This window comes from Microtus oregoni, unplaced genomic scaffold (genome assembly GCF_018167655.1).
Source record: "Microtus oregoni isolate MIOR12 unplaced genomic scaffold, Mior012 000010F_ref0000083, whole genome shotgun sequence".
In the NCBI taxonomy this organism is placed as follows: domain Eukaryota; kingdom Metazoa; phylum Chordata; class Mammalia; order Rodentia; family Cricetidae; genus Microtus; species Microtus oregoni.
Window position 1 is genome coordinate 26,713,457 of NW_024543069.1, and position 25,771 is coordinate 26,739,227.

General features: G+C 38.4%; 1 protein-coding gene across 1 annotated transcript in view; it reads left to right on the top strand.

Moving 5' to 3' along the window:
• The window catches only part of Slc7a11 (solute carrier family 7 member 11), a 67,304-nt gene that overhangs the window by 25,691 nt on the left and 15,842 nt on the right, over positions 1 to 25,771 (top strand). Inside the window, exon 6 of the mRNA XM_041659352.1 lies at positions 1,861 to 1,905. Within this exon, the coding sequence (XP_041515286.1) occupies positions 1,861 to 1,905 (45 nt within the window). The remainder of the gene's footprint in view (positions 1 to 1,860; positions 1,906 to 25,771) is intronic.

The following is a 25,771-nucleotide window of genomic DNA, read 5'->3' on the forward strand; positions in this document are numbered from 1 at the left end:
AGGCTATTTTAGCATCTAAGTGTTGTTGTGGGAGAGGCTGCTTGTTGGTTCCGGCTGCTCGGCAGCTCAGACCTAAAATAACCACACAGAAACTATATTATTTAAATCACTGCTTGGCCCATTAGCTCTAGCTTCTTATTGGCTAACACTTACATATTAATTTAACCCATTTCTATTACTCTGTGTATCACCACATGGCTGCCACTTAATGGGTAAAGTTCAGGCATCTATTTCCTGCAGGGCTACATGACATCTCCCTAACTCCTCCTCCTTTCTCCCAGCATCCACTTTAGTTTCCCCCACCTACCTTTATTCTCTGCAGAGGCCCAAGAGAGTTCCTTTATTAACCGATGGTATTCACAGCATACAGAGGGGAATCCCACATCATCTAATGACGGTAGAATGCATGACTTTTATTCTGTAAAAGTTCTCTGAGCTTACGGAAAGCAGATATAGCAAGTTTCTGTTGTTACGTTCAAATGTTCTCATGAGGATTCTTAATTTTCTTCAGTGTTGTTTTGAGGAGGCTTAGGAAGAACTTAGTAGGGCTTAAAGGGCCTCCAGCAGTCCCTTTTAGTTGGAAAATGAAATCAAGGATGGACAGCATTAGCTACATCTGTGTAAGCTGGTAGAAACTCACAGAGAGGAAAACAGTCAGAATTTCTCAGGCCCGGCATTAGGGTAAGAGTTTGAGATCCCATTGACAATGAAAGCAAAATATTTTGTGCCTAAAATGTTTCTTTTCACATGTACTTCCAAGAAAAGTACCATGGACATGAGAAGTGTTCAAAATTCTCTGCTTTTCTTTCCTTGATGGACAGTGTAGTAAGTAACAATGTATCTACATTAACTATCTGAACAGACCAGAGACTGACCTCCCTCTTTAGGCTTATGAATCTAGTTATATAGGGCAAACACTAGCAGTGGCTCTAAAGGAAGAAGTATGAATGGAAGTTTTAATCTTCTTATTTTAATTTAGAATTATAAATTGGCAAATAGTATGCAGTTCTGAGGTACAAAGAAATTAGGTTATGGTTTAGGAATGGAACATGAAATAATTAATCAAGTAATTAACATTTCAATTACAAAATATAGTTTTTAATTTTCTGTGGTAGAATATTTGGAATATTCTCTTCTAGAAAATTTGAGGCATATAATACACTATCATTTCTAGAAATTTTGGTCCCTAACTTGTATGCTGTTCTCTGTGTAGGAAGTCAATAGCAGTTTCCTACAAGTCTACTCTCATATAATTTGGACCCTCTTGTTTCTAACTCAAAATTTAGATTTACAGGAAGCACAGGCCACCTAATCCTTAATTTGTCCCCCCAGGCTTTCTTACCTACTTGTATGACTGAATACTATAGCATTCCTCCTTCCCCTTTGCATAATCATTATGGTATACTCCATGCTTCGGGTCAACCTTGGCCTGGAATGGCCTCATAACACTTCAGTAGAGTAAATGATACGCATTCTTGAAGGTTCAGCTTGGGAGGAACTTCCTTCGGAAATGCTTCCTCCTCAACCTTAGTTCACAGCTGGCCTTGCTCTTCTAGCTCTGGTGCCCTTTCCTGACATTGTGTCAGGCTGTTCTGAGCTGTCCTGTGAAGCGTGTCATACAGATTACATACAGCCTTTCCCCTGTCGTCACCATTGTGTCTTACACGTTTTAATGCCTCCTCCATGATTTAGTAGAAAGTGTTCTATAGGTGTACTGACTGGTTTTATAGTTGCCTCTTTCTGCATACATTTCTATGTAATTTTCATGATTCTTGGTTTGATTTTAAATAGTTTAACATGTGAATCTTTGGATTATGGTGGTAAAATGTACTAATAGTTATTTCTTTACTTATAATGCAGGTTTTACCTCAACTTTATTACTGAAGAGGTCGAAAATCCTGAAAAGTAAGTTACTTCATTTACTATAAGACTTTTGTTAGAAATAAAATTTGAGTTTTCTAATTGAGTCATAGGCTTGAGGAGGAAACCCAGTGTGGATTGGTTAATTTCACCGTCGTTGCTGTCATTGTTCTTTTAGATAAACTGACTTAAATTTTCACAATAAATTATCCTCCCACAAATACATATTATATATCAATATTAATATAATAAATACATTATATATGATCATATACAATATTCAATGCTAAATTGCCTAATAATCTGAATGTAGCAAAGAAGAAAGGCATTTTTTTAAAAAAAACCTATTTTATGTAAACATATATACACATAATTTAATGTGAGCTCTTTATAAGTATAATTTGAATTAAAAGAGTTGATTACTTCTACATGTTCCTTAAAAATATCCATGTAATTAGAGAGAATAACACGATGAATGGAAACTTTGTGAAGTAACTGAAAGATAGTCTAGGAACTTGTAAAACTGGGAGCTCAGTGATTTCATTTATCCACTTTTTACCTTTTCTTCCTTAAAAAATGATAGATGATTTGATGTTAATCAAACAATATGTCAAAATAGGCTGCAAAATTATTTTCATGATTGGTGAATAAACATTGGGCGTTGTATAGAAAAAATATATATCTCTGAATTAAAGAAGGAAAATTTAAAAAATATAAAATATAATGATATTTAACTCATCTTGCTTTTATTCAGCATAGGCTATCTACTTCTTTTTTTTTAAATATTTATTTATTTATTTATTTATTTATTTATTTATTTATTATGTATACAATATTCTGTCTGTGTGTATGCCTGCAGGCCAGCAGAGGGCACCAGACCCCATTACAGATGGTTGTGAGCCACCATGTGGTTGCTGGGAATTGAACTCAGGACCTTTGGAAGAGCAGGCAATGCTCTTAACCTCTGAGCCATCTCTCCAGCCCCCATAGGCTATCTACTAATCATTGTACTAAGTGCCTCCTTCAGGATGAATGAGGCTTAGCGTCAAGCATTTTACTGTGTTCTTCATGAATGGAAGTGTGGAAACAAAAGTGTGACGGTGTGGCTGACAACACAGCAGAGTGTTAGCTAGCAAAGAGAAAATGAGATGTTCTTAGCTTCATTCTAGGACATGTTGCTCATCAAGAGTCTCAAGTAAGTGTCCCTAGGTAAACAGAGTTTGGGGTGGGAGGAGAGAAGAGAGAAAGAGGAGAGAGGGACAGACAGTTACAGAGAGAAGGAAGGAAGGTGGGAGAGAGGGGGAGAGAGAGCGCGAGCGAGCGAGAGAACGAGAGAGCGAGCGAGGGAGCACACTCTTGGCCTGTTGGAAAAAGGAGAAGTATGGTGGTAAGAAAGTATACCATTGTGGAACAGGTTGGAATCAGAGAGTTTGCCTACGGGTTGACCATTCAAAGTAAGATGAAATCAAGTTATGACCCTGGGTGTCTTGGGAGATGGTTAGCTGGTTGCATTTGGCAAAGTATCAGAGATATCAGAGTTTAGAACACACAGGCCCACAATGGAAGTTAATATGATGCCTCATAGTATGCGATTCAACTGCTGTGTAAACCAATATGTAATTGCAGCATGAAGAAGACCAGTTCATTAAGAAATATGGTCAATTTATAAGACTACTTTCATTTATCACTGAAATTAAAAGTAGAGTAAATATTTACCAGGAGGAAGTTCTTACATTTCTTGGAGATGATAAGCAAGCTATCTTGTGACTATAAACAAACAGATTATAGAGATTAATAGGTGGGCCTGTCCTTTTAGTTTTGTGGGCTTGTTAGTGTGTATGTTGCAACCCAGAGAAAGGACAGCTTGTATTAGAGTTTATGAGCAGTATTTATTGAATTCTGATTATATGAAACAAAGAACTCGGACTTAGTACGGCATTTAAAGCTAAAACATTTTTAAAGAGACTGATTGCTAAATCTAATGTAAGAGAATATTTATTATGAAAAAATAGCAAGCAAGTTATGGTTTGTAGACATGTTCTAGATCCCAGTATCAGTGTTATGGACACAGTTCATGTTCTACGTGTCGTTATTTGACAATTTAGACAGATGTGTTTGCTAGATACTTGTTGCTATTCTATGTGTATGTATCATTATCTGTCTTTAAGAACTTCATACTGCTGTTATGTGTTTCTGACGCATGGCCCTGAGGTGGCTCTTGGGTGAAGAGCCACTCCTCTTCCTCAACTGTATTTCATCTCTCAGTTTCAGATAGTGATACCGACTTTTAACTGCTATAAAATCTCTCTAGTCTCCTAATATAGCATCTCACTTTAAGGTCTTAATATACGGGATTTCTCAGTACAGGCTTGTAGTATGAAGGAGGAGGGTGCCGTGTCCCACAGCCCAGGTAGCTTAGCCCCTGAAATAATTACATAGAAATTGTATTAATTAAATCACTGCCTGGCCCATTATATCTAGCCTCTTCTTGGCTAACTCTCACATCTTGATTCAACCCATTTCTAATAATCTGTATGTCACCACGAGGTCGTGGCTTACCGGGAAAGATTCAGCATGTCTGACTTGGCAGCTTCATGGCAGGCGGCTCTCTCTTCTTCCCAGCATCCAGTTCTATCTTTCCTGCCTACCTAAGTTTCTGCCCTATCAAAAGGCCAAGGCAGTCTCTTTATTCAACCAATGAAAGCAACACATCTTACACCCCAGGTTAAGAGTCTCCAGAATTTTGGGGTCATAATAATGAGACAAGTTGAAGAACAAAAGCTTTGATTCCTTTTTCTTCTTTTGCACAGGATACCTAGTTAAGTCAGTTCTCAATCAGAGGACTCTGAAAAACTTAGCCAGAATAGTCATTTTCTTTAAATTAAAAAAAAAAAAACAATAAATCCACAAAAATTTCCAACTACACAGTGAAGGTTAATGAAATGTTCTGTATTAATCAGCCAAAGAAACTCAAGAGTTTTGATCATTTTCATTAGTGTTCAGTTTTAAAATGACTTCGTGTGACCATTTTAACAGTTAGAATAAGTCTTTTCAAACTGCATTTTATTTTTAGAATACCGGGATGATTTGGGAAATATTTAGATCCAAGTATCAAGAGCAGATGGCACAATTATATGGATCTGGTCCAAAAGAGTACTTTCTATTATTTGGGAGGTGGACACAGGTTCCAGAATGCCTTTCATTACAAGGGAGAGTAATTACAGTTGCGTCTCCTTTGCGATGTGCCAAGATAAATGTGTTTCCTAATCAGTCACTGCTGCATGCGTCCAGGTGTGCCGAGACATGCAACTTGCTGGCAGCTGGTGCAATGAATCATCAGCCAAGGGTATAGCCCTTTTACTATCTCCTCCGTGTGAGCAATCAGATCTTCCACAAACTAGTGGGGGAAAGGCAGTAACTAAGCTAAGTCAGTGAAAACAAGCCATGCGGTTCTAGGGAGGTACAATGAAGAGTGAAGTTGCATGATGTCACTGACTAGTCTTCTCACATAATCTCATTTTGAGACATCTCCCAGATACCTGACATGACCCTGTGAGCTCATTTCTGAACTCTCCTAGGCATGCCTCATAGAACAGTCCTTAGGTGCGGTAACGAGGGAGAGAACAGCTCGACCCTAGTATTTATCCTTGCGTTTACATTATGTTACGGTTCAGAAATGTTCTCATAGCACTTTTTCTTGTTAACAATACTTCTCTCTCTATAAAGATCAGTGCGGAGGCATGTGCAGATGCGTGTATGCGTGCCCATGGACACCAGAGGTCCTTCCCTACTGAACGTCTTCCCTAATCCCTCGTCTCCTCGTTTTTCTGAGACAGAGTCTCTCACTGAACCTGGGGCTCAGGTTGGCTAGCCTGACTAGCTGGTGAGCTTCGGGGGCACATTTGTCTCAGTGACTTGTCATCAGCAGCACCACACCTGAATTCTACACAGATGCTGGGATCTGACTCAGATCCTCGGGCTTGAGTGGCAGGTACTTGACCAACTGAGCCATCTCTCAAACTCCATTAAATTTTATAACAAAACCAGAAATATCAGGAGGTGTTTTATACTATCTTTTGTAATTATCTGTAACTCGTTGACCAACTCCACATAATAAATGTATTAGAATAAGAATACTATTTTCAAGGACATTAATGTGTAATGTTTGGACTATGAAGGGCATAGAACCCCAAGGAATCTAGTTTGGAAATATGATCTCCCCATATGGTATGTGGAATAATAATGACAGATGACATATTCGCTTTTTGTTTTTTAAATGTGTTTTGGGGAATATAATGAGTTTTGCCTCATGATATTACTTTTGTAGGGAATATATCACACAATCTATCATTGTTCAAAAAGTTACACAGTACAAAGAACAGATCATTTAGATGTATAATGTTTGAAATCCTGTTCATCGATTGATAAATCATGTCTTGTGTTGATGAAAGCTAAGAAATGGATTGCTTTGCTTTGACCTTGGGGGTCTGAGATTACTCAGTCTGTCTATTAGACTTGTTCTCCTGTTCTTCTCACATCATTTATCCCTCTCTTCTGAAGTATGGGAAACCACAGATATAGAGGCAGTCACTAAAGCTTGATACCATCCATCATTTTTGAAGAACAAGCCATCACCGTGCTCTGAATGATCAACTTAAATAGAAGGTTTAAATAATCAGAGTGTCACATTTAATTAATATCTCTCCCGCTCCCAATTTATATTAATTGGTACCTCAAAGTCATCACTTCTTGTACCAATGATAACTTAGAAGAGCAACTTGCTTTGGGAAAAGTAGTCTAAGATCAGTGATGCAGAATAATCCCTTTGATTGGCCCACAGTGGTCCCCCAAACAATCTTGATGTTTGTAATTGCTTCAGATGTTACACTCTTAAAATTTTAAGATAGGCATTTAATTTCTTACCGACTGCTTTATTTCTTCTTATAATGTTTTATATGACCTGTAAGTTCAAGGTGTATAAAACCACTAATTTGATTTAAGTTAACAAAGCAAAACAAGCAAGAAAGCAAAAAAAAAAAAAATCTTCATGTTTTGTATAAATTGCATGAGAAAAGTCTGAACATAAAATTGGAGTTCTTTTTATCTTTTATTTTGGCACTTTTAGGATCCAGCCTTATATGAGCTAAGTCTTCCTCTTCATGTGCTCAAGTAGAAGATTACAACTCATTAGAAAATAGCAGTGTGTTTTCTGTGTGTGTGTGCTATGGTAATGTTTGTGAAATTGTTTATTCAAAATATTGTAATTTTATAATCCTATAATATATTCAAATTTTATTATATATCCTCATGTTTGGTGTTCTTTGGGTTTCTAAAGTGCTTTTATAGAAAACTGACTCATTTAATATAAATTTATAGAAAAACATTTATTACACCAATTTAACTTACAAACATATTTTCCAAGTGAATCTCTTAAAAACTGAATTTCTGAATAGAGGATTTTAAGGATTCAACCCCATAATGAGGCAAATCACTTTTGAACCTTTGTTTACTACTTTTAAATGGATGGTAATTATCTCAACGCTACAGTTCTCATAAATAGTAAATACAAGAAAATTTAAATTGTAATAAGCCTAAAAAGTAATACATATTGTAAATCTGAATTTACATTCAGGTCCAAAAAGGTCATCCCTTTGGAAAAATGAAATTTTTTCTCTATTAATATCAATATGCATAATTAGATTTATCTTAAATAAGGAGAATGCTGTCCTTCAGTTTCGAAATAACTATTACCTAAATTAAAATATTTCCATATTGTGCTTCTCTGGGAATAAACACAAAGTTTGGTAGCTCTAGTTCCAATGTGTTTCACAATAGAAAGATAATGTCATCATTGGGGCCACTGAGGCAGAGAGAGGTCAGCGTGTGACCACATTGGAAGAAGAGATGGCTGTACCTTCATTAGCTGTTGCTAACTCTGAAGCCTCTCCCAGTGGAGCATGGGGTTGATGTACCTTGGGATTAAAACCTGCATTTCTCAGCTTCACATATGCATAAAAATTACATTGGGCTCCAAGACCCTTTGTTCATATAAGGCTTAAGCATCAAACAAGTGGTGCAGAAATTATAGGATTATATTATTATATTTTTTTCATGACATAATCAAAGAACATATATTAATCCTTCAAGTACTTTGTGGGAGGCCCAGTCCTTTTTTTTTTTTTTTTTTTTTTTTGGATTCCAACCACATCAAAAAGCAGAGTTTTGAAGGGGAAGGCTTTTGAATGTTCTCACTTCCTTTCAGTTCAGTCATTTCTGAGTTCTATTTTTAATCTCATTGAAGTTTATATTTGACATCCAGAAGAGGATGTTTTAGGATCAATAACAGTGGTTAATTTATCTTTACCCAATTTCTGTTTCTTTTCTAGGAGGAAATAAGAGAGCACAACTGGTAGAGTGGATAGAGTGACTGACAGGCATAGCAAAACGAGCTGTCTTTGAATCAGTCTACCTTAATAATATCTGCTATTGTTAGAGTTGGGGAGTCTCACTATGTAGCTGTGGGAGTGGGGCGCTCATTATGTACCCCAGGATGGCTGTGAAGTCACAGAGACCCATCTGTCCCTGTTTAGGGAGTGCAGTGGGAAAGCTCTGGGCCCATCACACTCATGCCTTTTTGTTTTACGTGTGTGTGTGTGTGTGTGTGTGCACTGACCAGCCACTTTGTAACTTAGGACTGTTTCTAGTTTGGATAAATTATTGTTTGAACGATATAAGTAGGGTGGTTGTTGATGTCTTGACTGCAGTAGCTACTACCCAAGAGAGGAACAAAATATCTCGCACTTGGGGTTCTGCAGCCAGGGTCTCTGGAATCTAGACACTCAAACTATAGTGACAGTCACCCATCCACTCTGGTTTTCATCTACTGTCTACATGGACATTCCCTCCATATTTGGAAGTACCAAGTCAGCCATTAGCGTGTCTCCCATTTTTGAGGTCACATGTTCACAACCCCCCTCATCCATGTTCTCATTTATACAGATTTTCTACCTCCACTCTTTGTTATGGCTGCATTTGAAAGTCAAGCAACTGTGCCCAAACTGTGTTTCAGAAATATGTTTTACTGTCTGGGTTTTAATCCATGAAGAACTCTCCAGCCTATGGTCTGTTGCTGCTTAGACAATCACATTGGCCCACTTCTGCTTAAGAGTCTCACTAGAATAGAACAACTTTTCATGTAATTCTTTATGGGCAGAGGCCAGATATGTCATTGCGTCTCCAGGTCATGACATAAGAAAGTCATTATGTCCACACACACACACCATGCCTCAAAACTATTTTGATAATTTCTTCCAGTTGTTCAAACACTGACTCCATTTATCATTCTACTCAGGAAAAGAAACGACCTTGTGTTTGTATGGGCACAATTATAACCTAATCCCGGGATAAACTTGAAAGAAACCAAAGGAAGTTAAGACTTTCCAGTGGGGAAGAGGAATTCCTTCACTTTTATGAACTATATTTACTCTAGAGTCATTGTAAATAGTGCTGGTTCAGACAATCAAAATTCAAGCCCTGTCTGGCCTGAACGGGCTGTTGACCTCATACACACCTCACATTGCTGGACAAGCCTCTGTTTGCCACTTTAATATGGAAGTAATAATCCTCTGTTTTGCTTTTCTCAGGGTTGTGGAGAAACATATGTGAAATTTGAAAATGTTAATGATCTCAAAAGTAGTATACAAACAGCGGCCGCAACCCAAACCTATATTCTTAGAGGATTAGAATGCTTTTTAAGCATAAGCTCTGAAAAAATTAAAGGATTAACATAATTGTTTCATGAACAGGGGGTGCCTTTTCTGCTCACATGACCTAATAATCAGCTTGGAATGTTGTCTGTGCTATCAGTAAATCATCTACTTATTATAGTTAGAAGGTTGAGGGGATGGCGATACCAGGCTCACCCATCTGAGTCAGAAGGAATTTCTTGGAAGACATTCTTTTTCTTTTGTAATAAATGTGCTGTGCTTATACCTGGATAGTTATTGTCACACATTTGATTGATGATGCTGATAGAATGGGCGGACTGCTTGTATTTTGACTAGAGTTACCTATTTTTAGATTGACTTTTATCAAGAAATACTTTTATGAAATCTGTGAAATAAGGTCTTGGTCTGAGGGGCCTAGTCCATGTATTTTAAAGATTTTATTCTTACTTTTTTCAATAAAGAAGCTAGCTAGTACACTGCATGAGAATGTAAGCTAAAGTCATGAATTTTTATATAATTCAAAGATAAAAAAATCTTGTTTTGTATATATATATGAATTTTGATACAGGTTTCATTAAATCTTCCAGGCTGGTCTTGCATTCTCTTGGTAGCCCAGGTTGGTCTTGAATTCAGGGCAATACTCCTGCCTCCACCTTTCAAGATTAGGGATAAGAGGTGTGTGCTACCATACCTAGCTTAAAAATTAGTTCTTTATTAAATACATAAACAGCATTTTATCTGTCTTATAGATGGGTTGCAGGGTTTGGAACTCAGATGAATTTTTTTTTTCATAGCTTGGTATGTGACCTGTGCAGGGAAGAAAGCTGGAACTCAAAGGAGTGGCATGCATTCTTATGGTCATGAAGTTGGCCAGTGAGAAGACTAGGGCAGTCATCCACATTTTTCTAGCTCCAGAGCTCAGAGTCTTTCTAACACACTGCAAATCTGTGGGGGGGAGGGGGGAAGAAAGGCAGACGTGATCCTTGTCCATCGGTTCTAATTAAGTGGGCATCTTTGCTGAAGAAGAGGAAGTGAAAAGCAGAAGAGAGAAATGGAGGTGTCTGAGGCAGTGACTGGCATGCACAAGACTATAGAAGAGTGACTGGTTTCAGAGAATAATGTGTAAGACACTGTGTAGGAGGATGGGTGTTGGGCTGCAGTAAGCATTAGCTTTCCATCGTGAGGCCTTGGGACCTTATCTAGCAGCCAATGAGACTGGCAGGTAGGAAAGTCTTTGGGGGCAATGGGAATTAGTGCTTGAGCAATATTAACTCATTGGCAAGTCCTGAGGGTTTTCTTCTGTGACACCAGAGTTTAAATGGAGTTGCCGTGATGGGACATTCTTCAACCTTCTTTTGCATGTTCGATCGAAATAAAACAGCATCATTGTTTTATACTTGTCTCATTGCTATGTGAGACAGAGTGACATTGAAGGTGGCAGAGCAACATAGATAGTCGCCACTCTATCTCTGCCCTAAAATAAAGAGCCATCACCTACTTAGTCAACAAGATGAATCAGCACAGTGTCCCTGTGTGTTCTTCACAAATGCAGGGCTGAGGATGCTTCTTTATTTAGTGAGAAAGCTTCATCCTTCTATTCTCTCTGCCACTGCAAGGGCAAACGAGCTAACAGGAGATAGTTCATTTGTAAAGAAAATTTATAACTCAGAAGTATCCAAGCAAGAGACTTTGGCTAGCCATGGAAACGTTCAAAATATAAATGGAAAGGACTCTTGTTTGGTGACATTCTTTAGACATTATGGTTGGGAAAATGGGACATGCTCACATCTAAGTTGCTTTGAGGTCTATGATATTCTAGTTCTACTTTTAGATGAGTGAATATAGAGAAGTCAATAGTCATGCTGATGGCTTGTGTTACTGGAAATAGGGAGGTATCACAATCCAGTGAGATAGATAAAACCCTAAGGCTGGAAAGATGGCTCAGTGGTTAAGAGTGCTTGCTGCTGTTTCAAAGGATTCAAGTTCAGTTCCTAGCAGGAATGTCAAGTGAATCACAATCACATACATCTCCAGCTCCAAGGTATCCTCTGCCCTCTTCTGCCTTTCATGGGCACCTGCACACAGTTGAATATACGCACACAGAAGGCCATAACGACAAGCGCGCGCGCACACACACACACACACACACACACGCACACACACACCCCACACACTCAATTTTGAAAGCCTTTGGGAAAAGAAGACTTTTACTATCAATTAAGAATCTTAGGTTAGAGTGTAGAAACATTTCAAACAAAATCCTTTAAGGATTTTTATTTTTTTGCTATTCAAGGGAAAAGGTGGGCATAGGCAAAGAAAAAAAGTACTGTGAGCACAGGATAGGGGGACAGGCTGGTGGGCCATTGGTACTACAGGACAGTGAACTTCACAGTGCTGCGTTCAGAGATCCATGTGGATCAGATGGCCAGGGTTCTAGATCTTTCAGCCTTTTTTGTTTTCTTTTGGGGGAGGGTTAGGTTTCAGCATGTACCCCAGGATGGTTTTGATCTTGCAATGTAGCTGCTTCAGCCTCCCCAGCACTGGGATTATAGACACTGGGCCACCATACCAGCCAAGATACCATTTCTGCTTCTGACAATACTCTGCTTTGTGGCTTAGATATCTATGTTCCTTGTCCTTTCTCACCATTTTGTTTATTAGGGAGGATGCTTGGTAGCTGACTGTTACTGTTCTTTTAACTATAGCGTACCTTGTGTAGATGGCACAAGATGTCCTGGAACTCACTTTGTAAACCTGGCTGTCCTCAAACTCACAGAGATCCACTTGCCTCTGCCTTCCAAATGCTAGGGTCAAAGATGTGCACTACCTACCAGGCTTGAGATTTTTCTTAACAACATGATGCTATTAGCTATCTGCCGCCTTCAGGAATTACTAGGTCAGGGTTTGTGTATGCAGTGAGTCATTTCTTTCTTTCTTTTTCTTTGCCTTAACTTAGTGTTCAATTTGCTCATTATCTCAAGGTAAATGCCGCCCTTGTTGGAAACACCACTCTCTAGGGAGCAGAGTTTATCTCATTTTCAGTTAATCATTTGCAATATTTGACTTGGAAGCTCTTTTACAAAAAATCCTAGAAATATTTTTGTACTTGGATTTTTAAGGAAATAGGCTTATGGCTTTTTGAGTTTGTTGGCTCTTTGCTGGAGTGTTGTATTTTCTTTCTTTTTCTTATATTCATTTTCTCTTTATAGAAGTAGATAGAGTATATAGTTCTACCCATGGGAAGGGCCTACCAGCTTTCAGCCTTGGTATATATGAGTTGTGAATGCTATAATCAAATACCTTCATATTTTGCAGAGGTCACACTGTACCATATGGAAAATTGTTTATGAGTTTAATTTTAAAACACAGCATTCAAATACACATTCATATATGAAGAGTTGAAACTTAACTGATGTATCTTCTACAAAATGAAGGGGGCATGTTGGAATGCATGATGCTGTAAGTGAAGTGGCTTTTTAAGGCTTGTGATAGCTGTGTATCACTGGACTTTTGTAGCTGTCCCAGGTTCTGCCTTTCCAAAGTGACAGCTCTGTTGGCTTTTCATGATTCCATTTTACTTCTGATTCTGCTGTTAATCTATTGCCATTCTCTGGAACAAACAGTAATGTCTCAATTTTTTCATATTATCACCCTGTACTAACAGTTTTATTCTTATTTATCTTCCTTTATATGTCTTAGCATTATCTTCCATTGGCAGGTCCTGCATGCCTTAGTTTATGGAATAGGCTCTTCTCGTGGTTCGACCACGATAAATTTGACTTGAGAAAATAAATCACACAAGTCTATAATGTGACTATGGCAAGATTTTAGCCTTGAAATTAGCTGGTAGGGAAATGTCACCATTAGACACGTCCTGTGTGGCATTTAATAAAACTGCCCCTAAAACAGTGAAATGCAGATTTCTAAAATTATTCTGCAAGCAGAAAATGGATGTGGTTTCTAGATTAGAAGAAGTAAGTAATCGATTCCAGGTTGTTCAGCAAAGATCATGAGATTCTAAAATCAAAAGGGAAATATTATGAAGAGGAGAGGCTGAAGTTCAGAATATTATAAAGGAATAGCTAGCTGCTTTTATCGCTGGTATCTTCACATGTGCACTGGCTCTTCGATATTTGGTATCTCTGAACAGCTGTATTTAATTTTTCTGTTATTGATTCCATCAAACAATCAGTCTCCCACTTTCTGTATTTTGTACTGGGGGAAGAAACAGAGAAATTGATACAGAAGACATGGTTAACTTTTGTTGTCTGTCTGAAAATGAGAAAAGCAATAATGAACTTGATGGGGAGTGGTGGTCAGAGATCTGAGATGGTGTTTTATAGCTGTGTAGGGCTTTAGGCAGGCAAGGTTAAACCTGTCCGGAGTGTACGCAAGTGTTTATTTACTTGATCCTCCTGATACAGTACCCTGTCATTGGGAAGATGACCAAGCGACAGTGTCGGGAGAAAGCACGTATGCCCTGAACTCAGGGATGTTCTGAGTCACTGGGGCTTTCCTCTGTTGTACTAAACCACAAGCTGAGCTGCGGGTCCACATGGAGCCAGCTCCACTCAGGGTGTCTAGGTGCTTTCTAACCCTCAGGTTTATGACACAAATCTATGACTCAGCAGAGTAGCTAGACTCCCTCTTCTCTAAACATGGTGTCAAATGAAGCTCTTATTACTGCCATTTCTATAGAGACAGATGGGTGGAATTTCCAGGACTCTAAACATTTCCTGCCCACTCTGCCCTTCTGAGCAGAGACTCTTAAATACCCAAATCCCCCTATCATCTTGTTTCTGAATTCTCCTAATAAGCACATATTATTTATCTCATTTTAAAGTAGCTGGAACTCAAAAAATAGCATTTGGCATCTAATAATCCATTTAGTCAGAAGATGAACAATTTTCCATATATTTTATACTCGACTAGAAGAGTGAAAGTAACATTTTCAATAGCAATGGAAATGATTTTCATTGGATTTCCAATATGGTGATATGCACTCTTTCTCTTTAAAGTAACAGATGGCCAAATTAGAAAATTCCAACAAATCATGAAAGAGAAATGTATAGCCACTAGGAGTTCATGAATCAAAGTAGTACTCACTTGAATAATTTTGGTCCTTAGCTTCCCTATCCCTGTGTGTGTGTGTGTGTGTGTGTGTGTTCGTGTGTTCGTGTGTGTGTTCATATGTACTGGATTGTTTGGCTTGGGCTAAAGATACATATGTATTTCTCTTTACATCTTGGGCATTCTGCTATTTATGTTTTGCTTATTTATTGTCTACCTCATCAATGCCCCATTCCCAGCCTTACCTCATAGCCCTGCTGTGTCTCACAGTCAGCTTCTTCTCCTGATGTGGCTACAGATCTTCCCCTTCACCTCACACTATTCCATTTGGGTTTCAGTATTCTTCATTCTCAGTGAACACCATTTTAATGCTGGACAGTACATCTCTAGTTTCTATCTTGTTGGATGTTGAAAACATTTCAATTTTTCCTTGATGCCATGATGCTAGGTTATAGACTACCTGTATGTCTGTATGTCTAATTATTCCCTTAGGATTGAATACCAGGTTGTGTCTACTTTTTAGTGTGCACTGAGCATTGAAAGGTCACTGTTTGTGTTGCCTTTTGAAGAAGAATTATTGCTCCCCTGTTACCAGCCCTGGGCATCACTACCTTCTGTTGTTGGTTCCACTGTTCTTCCTCTGAGGTTCTAGGGCCTGGGCACACAGTCTCGTGGTGCAGTCATTTTGTCGTTTCCACCCCCCCCCCCCAGGTCACTCTTGTTTTGTTTGTTTGTTTGAGAGGCCAGCTTGCCGAACTTCTGCATTTAATAAGCATTTTCATTTATGTGTATTGCTTTTGTGGTCATCGTCTTTTTTTTTTTTGTATAGAACATTTAAATCTCTCTTTCACACACATTTTATTTTTGGTGAAAATATAGAGTATACACACACACATAAAGTGATAATACCCCTAAGTTTATGAAGCTCATAAATTATGGCAATTGTCAAGATATGATAATATACATTAAATTTTATGTTCTATACTAAGATATTTTCAGGTAATTTATTCCACTTCATTTATCATTCTATTGATATAGCAGCCAATTACTATATAATTTTCTTATTAAAAAATTTCTAAATCTCTTTCTACTCTGGAGGAAAAAGCTGCTTCAATTATTACTCTATTACTCTAAACAAGCTCTTATTGGGTACAACTTCTGTGTGCATGGAGGAATTTCTCTTCAGCTTTTCCTATATATGGAAATAATATGAAGAGTGCTTTGAAATTTAAAGTCCATGGCCTTTTCAAGTTATCTTGAAGGCATTATCTCTTATAATAATGCCCCCACTGTATAATTCGTGTGGCAGATATTCTATCCATACATTTCTTTCTCCATGTGGCATGCTTAGTTATTAGGTTTGCTTCTTTTTGCTGTCTCTGGTTAAAAGAAAATTAATGAATGAAGGCAGCTGTAGATGGCATTAATATTTTTTCTGGCCTTCTTAACCCCCTGAAAACACTATTATACACTTTTAAAATAATGTTTTCTATTTTCAGGATACTTTTTACAAGACAACATGCCAAAATATTAACAGAAGTACCAATGGTATCATGGAGAAATATTGCTTATGATATTTGAAATTGCCAACATTTTTTTTTGCCCATTGAGGATTAAATATTAGTTAAGTTTGTTATGTATGTATAAATACATCTCAACTCTTTGGGTTTATAATCATGAGAACAAATCTTTGATCATATGTTGGAAAAGTAATAAGCATATTTCCTAAACAATTACATAGATTCCACTCTACATTAAAAAGGAATAACACATACTTTTCTTCTTGGCATCTTTCTTCTCTTTTGAAGGAATGTATCTATCAAAAAATATGGAAATCATATTTTTCTGGCTTTCTTACATGTTTACTACTTTTCTTACAAAGTAGTTATGGTAATATTGGCTTATTTCATCACCAGCCTGTTTCCCATGATGGTTCCGGGGTACTTGTTATATTTAAATTACACATCAGCACAAGATTAAACACACACAAGCAGAGTTGTGATGTGTATCCAGTCACGCACTGGTTTCATGGGAAGCCTTGCAGTGATGTGACATAGCCTTGTGCTTCTTCTGGTCCAGCCTGGGTTTCCGGTCAGTCTGTGTATTAATGAGAACTGTTTGTGTGTGACTGATGCATGAATCCAGGAGATTCCTCCTTTTTATTAAAAATGATTTTGGCTAGGTGTAGCATTATCATGTCCATAAATCAGGTGTTCTGAGAGATTTTTTAATTTGGGATGCACACAACACTTTGGTAGAACGAATGTTTCCTTCTCTAGTAAAGCTCCCTCAGTGCTTCCATATACTTTTCTGGAATCTTCTTTTGGTAGCTTCACTGACTTCTCACACAGTTATGAAAGGAATGGTGTAGTTTGAAGTAACCTAAATTTGCTCTCTTTTATGTCTTCTTCCAGCCATAAAACTTAGTTTTTACTTTAATTGATTTAAAAAAAATCTAAGTTTTAGCCTCTAATGATCTCTTCCTGTTTTAATAAGATTTTTTTTCTTATATGAAATGTGCTAGAAAGAAAGTACATACAAAGTTTAAAATTTAACAGAGACCAGAACTGGAGAGATTACTTAAACGGTTAAGAGCACTGGTCACTCTTAGAGAGAACCTGTGTTAAATTTCTATTCCCTACATCGGAGACTCAAAACCATTATTAGTGACTCCTGTTCCCAGGTGATCCAAAACCCTCTTCTGGCCTCCTTAGGCACTGCAGACACATGGTGCACAGATATATATTGGGGGGGGGGCACCTATATACATAGAATATTTTTTTTTAAATTACCAGAAACCAAAGAATCCAAAAGCTCTTTCCATGTGTGACTAGAGGTGCCACAAAGGTAAGTTATATGTTGGGTTGAAGAAATGGCTCAGTCCTTAAGCACTTGATTTCCAAATGTGAGAACTTAATTTCATTCCTAGAACCCATGGTGTGTGAGTTGGTCATAATGACTGTCCTTGTTAGGTTTCTATTGCTGTGATGGACATATGACCAAAAGCAACGTGGAGAGGAAAGGGCTTATTTCATCTTACAGCTCCTAGGTCACACTCCATCACTGAGGAAAGTCAGGGCAGGAATTCAAGAATGGAAGCAGAGGCCATGGGAATGCCGCCTATTGGCTTGTTCCTTATGGCTTGCTCAGCTTGCTTTCTTATACAGCCCCAAACTACATGACAAGTGGTAGAACCAACCACAACTGTCTAGGCTCTCCCACATCATTCAGCAGTCAATAAAATGCCCCACAGGGGTAGGTGGAGTTTTTTGTCGTGACAGTGATAAGCTCTGTTCTATCAGTTGCTGCCCAAATAACCATTCAGAGACTTATTAATTATAAATGACTTGGCTGATAGCTCAGGCTTATCACTTAAATTACTCAGCTCTTACAACTTAAATTAACTCATTTCTATTAATCTATGTGATGCCCCAAAGCTCGTGACTTTTACCTCCCCTGCATGTCCTGCGTTCTTTTCATCTAGCTGCCAGATGACCATTCCTCTGACTCCACCCTTTTTCTTCCCAGCATGCACTCTGTCCCCCAATCCTGCCTAGCCATTGGCAAATCATTTTTTTTAATAATAATGAGAGCAATACATATTTACAGGGTGCAAAGATTGTTACACAGTACATAAGCTTGTCTATCTAAAAGCAATTTAATAGAGATGGTTTCTTAATTGAGGTTCACCTTCACATATAACTCTAGTTTGTATCAGTCAGGTTATCCAAACAAACAAATAAAACAAGACATCCATCCAACCAACCAACCAACCAACCAATCAAACAAACAAACAAACAAAAACAACCCATCCAACCAACCAACTAAACAAACATAAAAAAATCCCCAAACCCCCAAATGAAACAAAACAGGATAGTAACTGCTCTTGTAGATGGTGAGAGGCAAGTAGACCTCAGGCAGTTCGTTGGCAGGCTACTCGGAGAAGTTCCAGGCTGTGAGAGACTCCATATCAAACAAAGGCAGAATATACCTGTGAAACTATACCCAAGGTTGTCCTCTGGTCTCTACACACATCTACACACATACACACACATATACACACCCACACACACTCCCAAACACACAGACATAGGAGCAAAAAAAATCAGTTTTACTTGAAAGGGTCAAACAACCCTAAAAATGCTCTTCAGAGTTGTTTTCATTAGAGACTTGGAGGAAATCCTCGGGGTGCTTTAGAATACTTAGGGAACACTAATTTACTTTGCCGAATTTGTTGCATGTTAACACATAAAGAAAGTCTTAGAAACACTGTTCTGAGGCTAATTTAGAAAATGAGGAAAAGGTTCTCTAAGGGGGGACACTTTGATCTAAGACCAACTGGAATGAGCAGTCTCCTAAAAGATAGTCCCCTGGTTCTCTTTGAAGTTTAGGTTCCACTAGGAGAGAATATCTGTACATTTTATATTTTAATCACTCTACTTATAATAATTAGCAAATAGAAGATATTTGGCAAGTGTTGGTCATATCCATGAGCTTGGTTAACTTGCTAGACACAATTGGCAGCTGTCTTTATAGTATCTCTGTGCATATTCTCTTGAAATTCGGATGATAATGATGGACACAATTAAGTTCTGACAATGCCAAAGTAATAAAATGCAATGACTTATGAAGCCCTCCCCCCCACCTATGAGTGTTTATGGTGGTGCGGTCCATGGAGGTCTGATTTGATCACAGACAGTCTGTGTGGAATCACGAGGGTGGATAACTCACTTATTCACTAAATTATCTTCTGTGATGATCGTTCTTCTTTTAGTCAGGCTGGCACGTTTAGATAGTAATGATGGAAGGTGCTCTGATGTGCTGTGTTCCTGCAGATGACAGCAACATATCTTTAGAGGACAGAGGAGATTGTAAAGTCGGTGCCTGTTCTGTCTTCTGAGAGACAGAAGAAACAGGCAAAACTTCTCTGGTGCTCTGGCCTACGAACAAGAACCTCACTGCTTCAGGGAATTTTCTGGGATGCTTTTTTCAAGAATTGTGGAGAAACGAACATTCTAGAGAGTGACCTATCAATCCTGTATTTCTCCTAGTGATGGACATGTGGGTGAGGCCCAGCTCTCAGACTGGAATGTAGAGACTTTCTTTCTAATGGTTCCATGAAGTCAAGTTAGAATAAATGTCAGTCAGAGAGTGACATTTAAACCTCCCACAAACTCTTTACACTGAGATTGTATATATGGAAAGTTTTAATTCTGAGTTGGGAGAAAGAAGGCAAAGGGAATTATGGAAGGGAAAGGACATGAGGGATCAATACTTTTGTGCACCCCCTTCGTTTCCCGTGGATCACGTGTCACTGAGTCAGCAGACAGTGTGCTTGCCTTGATAATATTTTCCCTTCAGAGAGAGGTTTGCCTGTGAAACTGTGGTCTAGGAAAAGATAAATATAAGTAAATATAAGAGGAATGCACGAAAGTGTAGTTTTCAAAAGGTTTTGCTTTTTGCTGAAAGGCAAGAGATCATAGCATTCTACTTCCTGTGGGAACATGAATCTTGATAGCTCGACAGCTTGAGAAGAGGAAAGGGAGGGCTTGACCAGGCGCTGCCTTTCTGTGGGTCTCTGTGACCTTTTCAGGCAGCTGTCAACTGTTCTAGCCAGGCGTCTCTATCCTCACTTTCTCGACAATGACATATTATCTCTCCAGACTGGCGGGGTGCTTAGCCCATCAACTCTCTCTTTTTTTTTCTTTCCTACCTTTTCCTAAACTGCTTTGTCATGTGCCCTGCAACGTGGGGTTTGTCACTTTGACTGAAGTCAGACCATAACTATTGGTTTCTTAATCTACTTTATACTTTCTTTTGCTAAGATTTACTTTATTTACTATTTTCCTCAGTTATTATAGTATTAAAATTATTTTCAACTTTACAGGGTCAGTCATATACAAATTATGTAGTTATTCATATATGGGCACTTTTTTAAAGTAGTTTTTATTTTTAAGGTGTACTTAAGAAAGCCACAGTTGAACCCCAAATGTTAACTAAGGCATAAAAGAACGTTTTAGAGCCATCATTGTAAAATTGCCTTAGAATTCTGTATTGCATCTTTCCTTTAAAGAGGATTTGGCTACGTAAAAGCAACAAAATCTGGTTTAACTGGTTGAAGTGACTCAAGAGTACCCTATCATTTTGCCCACTGTCTTCCTTCTATTCGATTCCTAGGGATCCAGTTTGAAAACCAGTTGTCTACTTGACTACCAGATATGAAATTTAAAAAGATGTCATTCAAATGATCTGACATCAGATATTGGAGGCAACTTTGGCAATAATTTGTTCGTCAAAATTTTGAGTGGCTACGTGCCTCTCTGCGCCATTTCTCATTGTCTAATGAGAAATCAGCCTATGTGTGTAGACTATTGGCAGTTCCTACTAAGTGTACCTTTACAGCTTGAAGGATCTTTGACGTCAGTATGCATTTAGCATCCACGGTGGGTAGACTCAGTGCACACCACCGTGCTTTCATCATTGGAGTTTATTTAATGTTCATCCTTGGGGGAAAAGTGGGTAATTGTGTTTTTCTCTTTGTTAGACTGGTAGGAATTTTCAGGAGTTCAAGATTATTGCATTGCTTCAAAATAGCAAATAATAAGAGGCGTCTACTGTTTCTGGGGAAGTTTGAATAATGATTCATTCTTTCTATTCTAGTTGCTTTAGACAAATACCTATTTTGATTTGACATTGTCATTGAAGCCTTTAAGAATCTTATATCAATTGCTCATCTTTTGCAAGTTAAATAATATAGTATATAATACTACTTAATGAAGTCATGTTTTCAGTCTTATCAACCCTAATTAAAATCTATAACTATAAAGAAGTCGATTCATACAAAGAAAGGCCTTTATTCTTTAGTTATTAGGTTAATTCTTCTTGAACTAACAGTCAATCCACAGAATGCCTATAGCTTTCAACCACCAAAAGGCTACTTCTTAAATATTATACCATTTTGGGTATATCTGGTTCCCTGGTAGGCTTTGGTCTATTTTACTTCTGCAATTCAGAGTTCCTCCTATGGTCTGGCTTCTTCAGGAAAGAGTTTTGCTTCAGTTTTCAGGATAAATGCCTCCCACCGAGGGCCAGGAAGTAAAGAATTAGTCCAAATGTGGTATATATTAGGAGGTGATATAATCATTAAGAGGTGTGGCCTTATTGTGTGACACTATTCCTGGGTAGAAGTGAACAGATGTAGGGAGCTGACAAGAGACTAAAGTACGGATAGCGCCAGAGTGCAACTTGATGAGCCAATAAACTTCCTGAGGTTGCTTATAAGAATATGGGTGAGCGGTTACTTACAGGAGCAAAAATGACTCAAGACATCTGTGTCACCAAAAGCCCACTCTAATTCAGGGTTTTCACAAAAGCTGGGAACCTGGAGCACACTGCAGAATTTGCAGGCAGCCAACAGTTGGCGAGAATCTCTTTCGGGCAGCTCAGCTGGTCTCTTGTCTCCTAGCAGGCTTTATTGAATACATTTGGAGAAGGAGGGACTTCCTGAAGCTTCGAGTTGTTTTCTTTGTGAGTTTTAGTGATCTTTCCTGAAGGATGGAATTTTCATCTCTTTTTAGAGTCTTACTGGAGGTTCACTTCAAGACAAACTCTTTATCTGGAAAAAAACCTGCTACACATAGGCTCCTGGGAGGTCTTTGGGTCAATGAAGGTTTACCTTTGAAGGAGATTTTGTGAACTTGTTTCCTTCTTTTGCCTCAGTTTTGCTTTTTGGCCATGACGTGAGAGGAAAGGTTTTATCCTGTTACAGACTCCTGCCATGTAGTGTGTCCTTGCCACTGTCTCAGGCAGCAGGGTCAGGTCATCATACACTGATATCTCATACACGATGCTCATCTCTTCAGATACTGTTTCTCTGGAGGGCACTGACTAACATAGAAACCAGATCCCCTGCTAGGGCAGGGGTGGTAGCCATCTTAGCTTCTAACTCACTCATCTACCCAAATCCTGTTTGTAAGAATGAGTCACATTCCCTCCTACAGATGAGGAAGCCTGGGCTGTCTTCTGGGTGGCTCATTCTCAGGAAGAACGTAGTTTTGAAAGAGGAACACAAACTCATGTGTAGTTATGTGACTTGTTCATAAATCTGAACTTCAGAAACACCACTGTAAAAAGTGGTTCGATGAGACCTCAGTGTACTTTGGGTCAGTGCATGAGGAAAATAATGAAATTTTAAGAGAAATATTATCTGCATGTCATAACAAAACTAACCACCACTGTGGGACTTAATTTATTACTATTAAGATATTTCATTCTATGATTTAATTGCCAGCATTTAATCTAAAGCCAGTTTTGTCTTTATAAACTAGAACTCACCTAAAATATGCTTGTGTTTGTTCATGATAAATATAGATAACTATAATGCATCCAGGGGACACACACTAAATCTTCAGAAAATGAGAAAAAATGGGATGCACACAATGCAAAGTTTTTGAGTTTGTATAAAGTGGAAGCAAATGAAAATTTATGCCCATGCTACATTTTGCTGCATGATTTTATTTAGTCATGAATTTATTCTGGGAGTAGGACAAAAAAAAAAACACCAAAGTGTTTGCAGGATAAAATGCTTATGTTTATGTTTGTGATTGCGTATTGCCCCGTGTTTCTGAGTTATAAGTTTGTGTTTCTCTTCATTTGTCCTGTGAAGTTTGGGGGGAAACTTGATCCTTTCTTGCACCTTTTCTCTGTTGTTTTTCCATGCTCTCCTTTATGCTTTCCCATCTATGTGTTCTCCCCCGAGCCTCTTGTGGCCTCTGATCTCACCCTGTCTCTACTAATTTCTCACATCTCCTTTCAGGTCTGTCTGTCTTCTCTTTCTGTTTCTGGACCTCTTCATCCACGGATACAGAGAATGGTGGGATGTAAATGAAACAATGCTACCAGATTTGGAATGTGTCAACACAACTACCCATAGTCTTGCTGAGTTCCATGGGGAGTCGGGGTGGGCAGATAGGACTGAGCTCAGTAGCATCGTTGTGTGCACTCAGGTTACAATGCGCTTGTTGTGTCGGGTTGTTGCACTGTGCTCCAGAACAGTCATTAGGCGTGAACACAAATCCTTTGGGAACCTTAAACAGGTTCATCTGGTATTTCCTTCCTCATAATATGATTTTTTTCCATGTCAAACTACACCTTCTCCTTCGTTGGTTTCTGCATCTCTTCCAATGTGTTCTTTTATACATTTTAATATCTCATTCCCACTCTTAATGGATAGCTAGAAGCATAGCAACACTACCCTAGATGACAATGAGGCAAAAATCCCTGAAAAAAAAAACAGAAGAAAATGCATATGAACTCAACCATGAAAAACTGTCAGTAACAGTTATAATTGGCCTTTTGTTAAGTGTGAGTGCATACATGGCCACATGGGACAGTCCAAGGTCCAGGGGCTCCTGAAGACCGCATGGGACAGTCCAACGTCCAGGGGCTCCTGAAGACCACATGGGACAGTCCAACGTCCCGGGGCTCCTTTGAACAAAACTAAGGAAACATGAGTAGTATATGTGGACATAAAATCACATGCATGAAACATGTGGGGGAAGCTTATCCTTGAAATAAGCTTATTAGTATCTTGTCTGTCATGCACAACTGAAGTTTTAAGAATTTAAAAAGTCAATAGCAGTGATAACAAAAGAAATATAACTCTACAAAAAGCAAGCCGGTAAATCCAAAGAGAGAGGTAATGATGTCTGAATTATTTCTTGGTCAAATCTGTAGGAAAAAAATTATATAAATCTTTCAAAGTCCCTGCAGGGTCACTATAGAAGAAATCTGAAACAAGTATGTCTCTAAAATAAATGGTTAGGATTAGAAGGTACTTAATATAATTATAAATACTTTATGTTGCAATGAAGCATGGCTGCATTTTAAGTACAAAGCGCAAATCCTTTGTTTCCCAGCAGACTTTTAAAAATCCTTGAAAAATGCTAGTTTTCATTTATTTATTTATTCATTCATTCATTCACCTCCCCTTTTTTGCTTTTTACCTTAAGAAGTTTGTCCTTCTTTTGCTCTTCTTGATCATGACTTTTTTTGTCATGATCCTTACTTTCTCTGAATGTCAAATACATGCATTAAAATATTAATGCATCTAAGTAGAAAGTTGGAACAAGAACCACTTAGAAGGTTCCAGAGCATATGAGAGTAGGGTTTTTTTGTGTATGTTTCATCTTTCTTTATTTCTTTCTTTCTTTCTTTTTTTTATAACTTAAATGTCTGCCACTGTGTCCTGGCCCTTATCACAAACATAAGAGCACCTATGGGGTGAGTTCTAGGTTATCATGGTGACCGAGGAGATAACACAGGGGTCAGTGAGCTCTAGGTCCTCATGGTGACTGGGGAGATTAACAGACTTAGGTTGCAACAGTCTTGGGAGATTTTGTTCAGGTTATGAAACAAGCTTGGACTATCCTAAATTCAAATAATTAAGGCATTACTCTGGCCACCTGAGAAACACGACTCCCTTCCACTTTGATGTGTCCTTGAAGGATCACGGCATCCAGCTGAGTTTACAGCAGTAGCTCCTTGTGGCCCAAATGGAATTCTAGAAACCGTATCTCTGGTACTTTATAATAACATGTTTAACAGACTCTCCACTTTCAGTGACTGTTGGGTTCATAGTCACACATGCATGGCACAAGATGTGTAGAGAAACAATTGTGGATCTTGAACTTGAGATAAAAGTCAGCACTATACAGTCAAGATGCCATTGCAACAGACATTCTGGGACTCGGAAGCACTGGGGGACGGGGGGGGGGGGGCCTAGGTTTGAGTTCCAGCTCTCCACTCGCTGCTTCTGGGACCTTGATCCATATCACAAACCTCTGCCAGCCTTGGCTTTTCTGCTTAAAAGAATATGGGAGCTACCTACTACGTAAACATATGATTGTGTGTTTCATGTATTTATCTTCTGTATTGTTCCACAATGGTCTGAAATGTAGTGCATCTACTTCAGTATCAAGTATCTTTGTGGGGCCCATGCAGATTCTTCAAAGACAAATATCCATCCATCACTTTCTGAAAAGAAGCCATCACCCATAACAAAAAGAAATGGAAAAGGAACTCCTGAACAGGCAATTTCCAGTTTAATAGTTTCA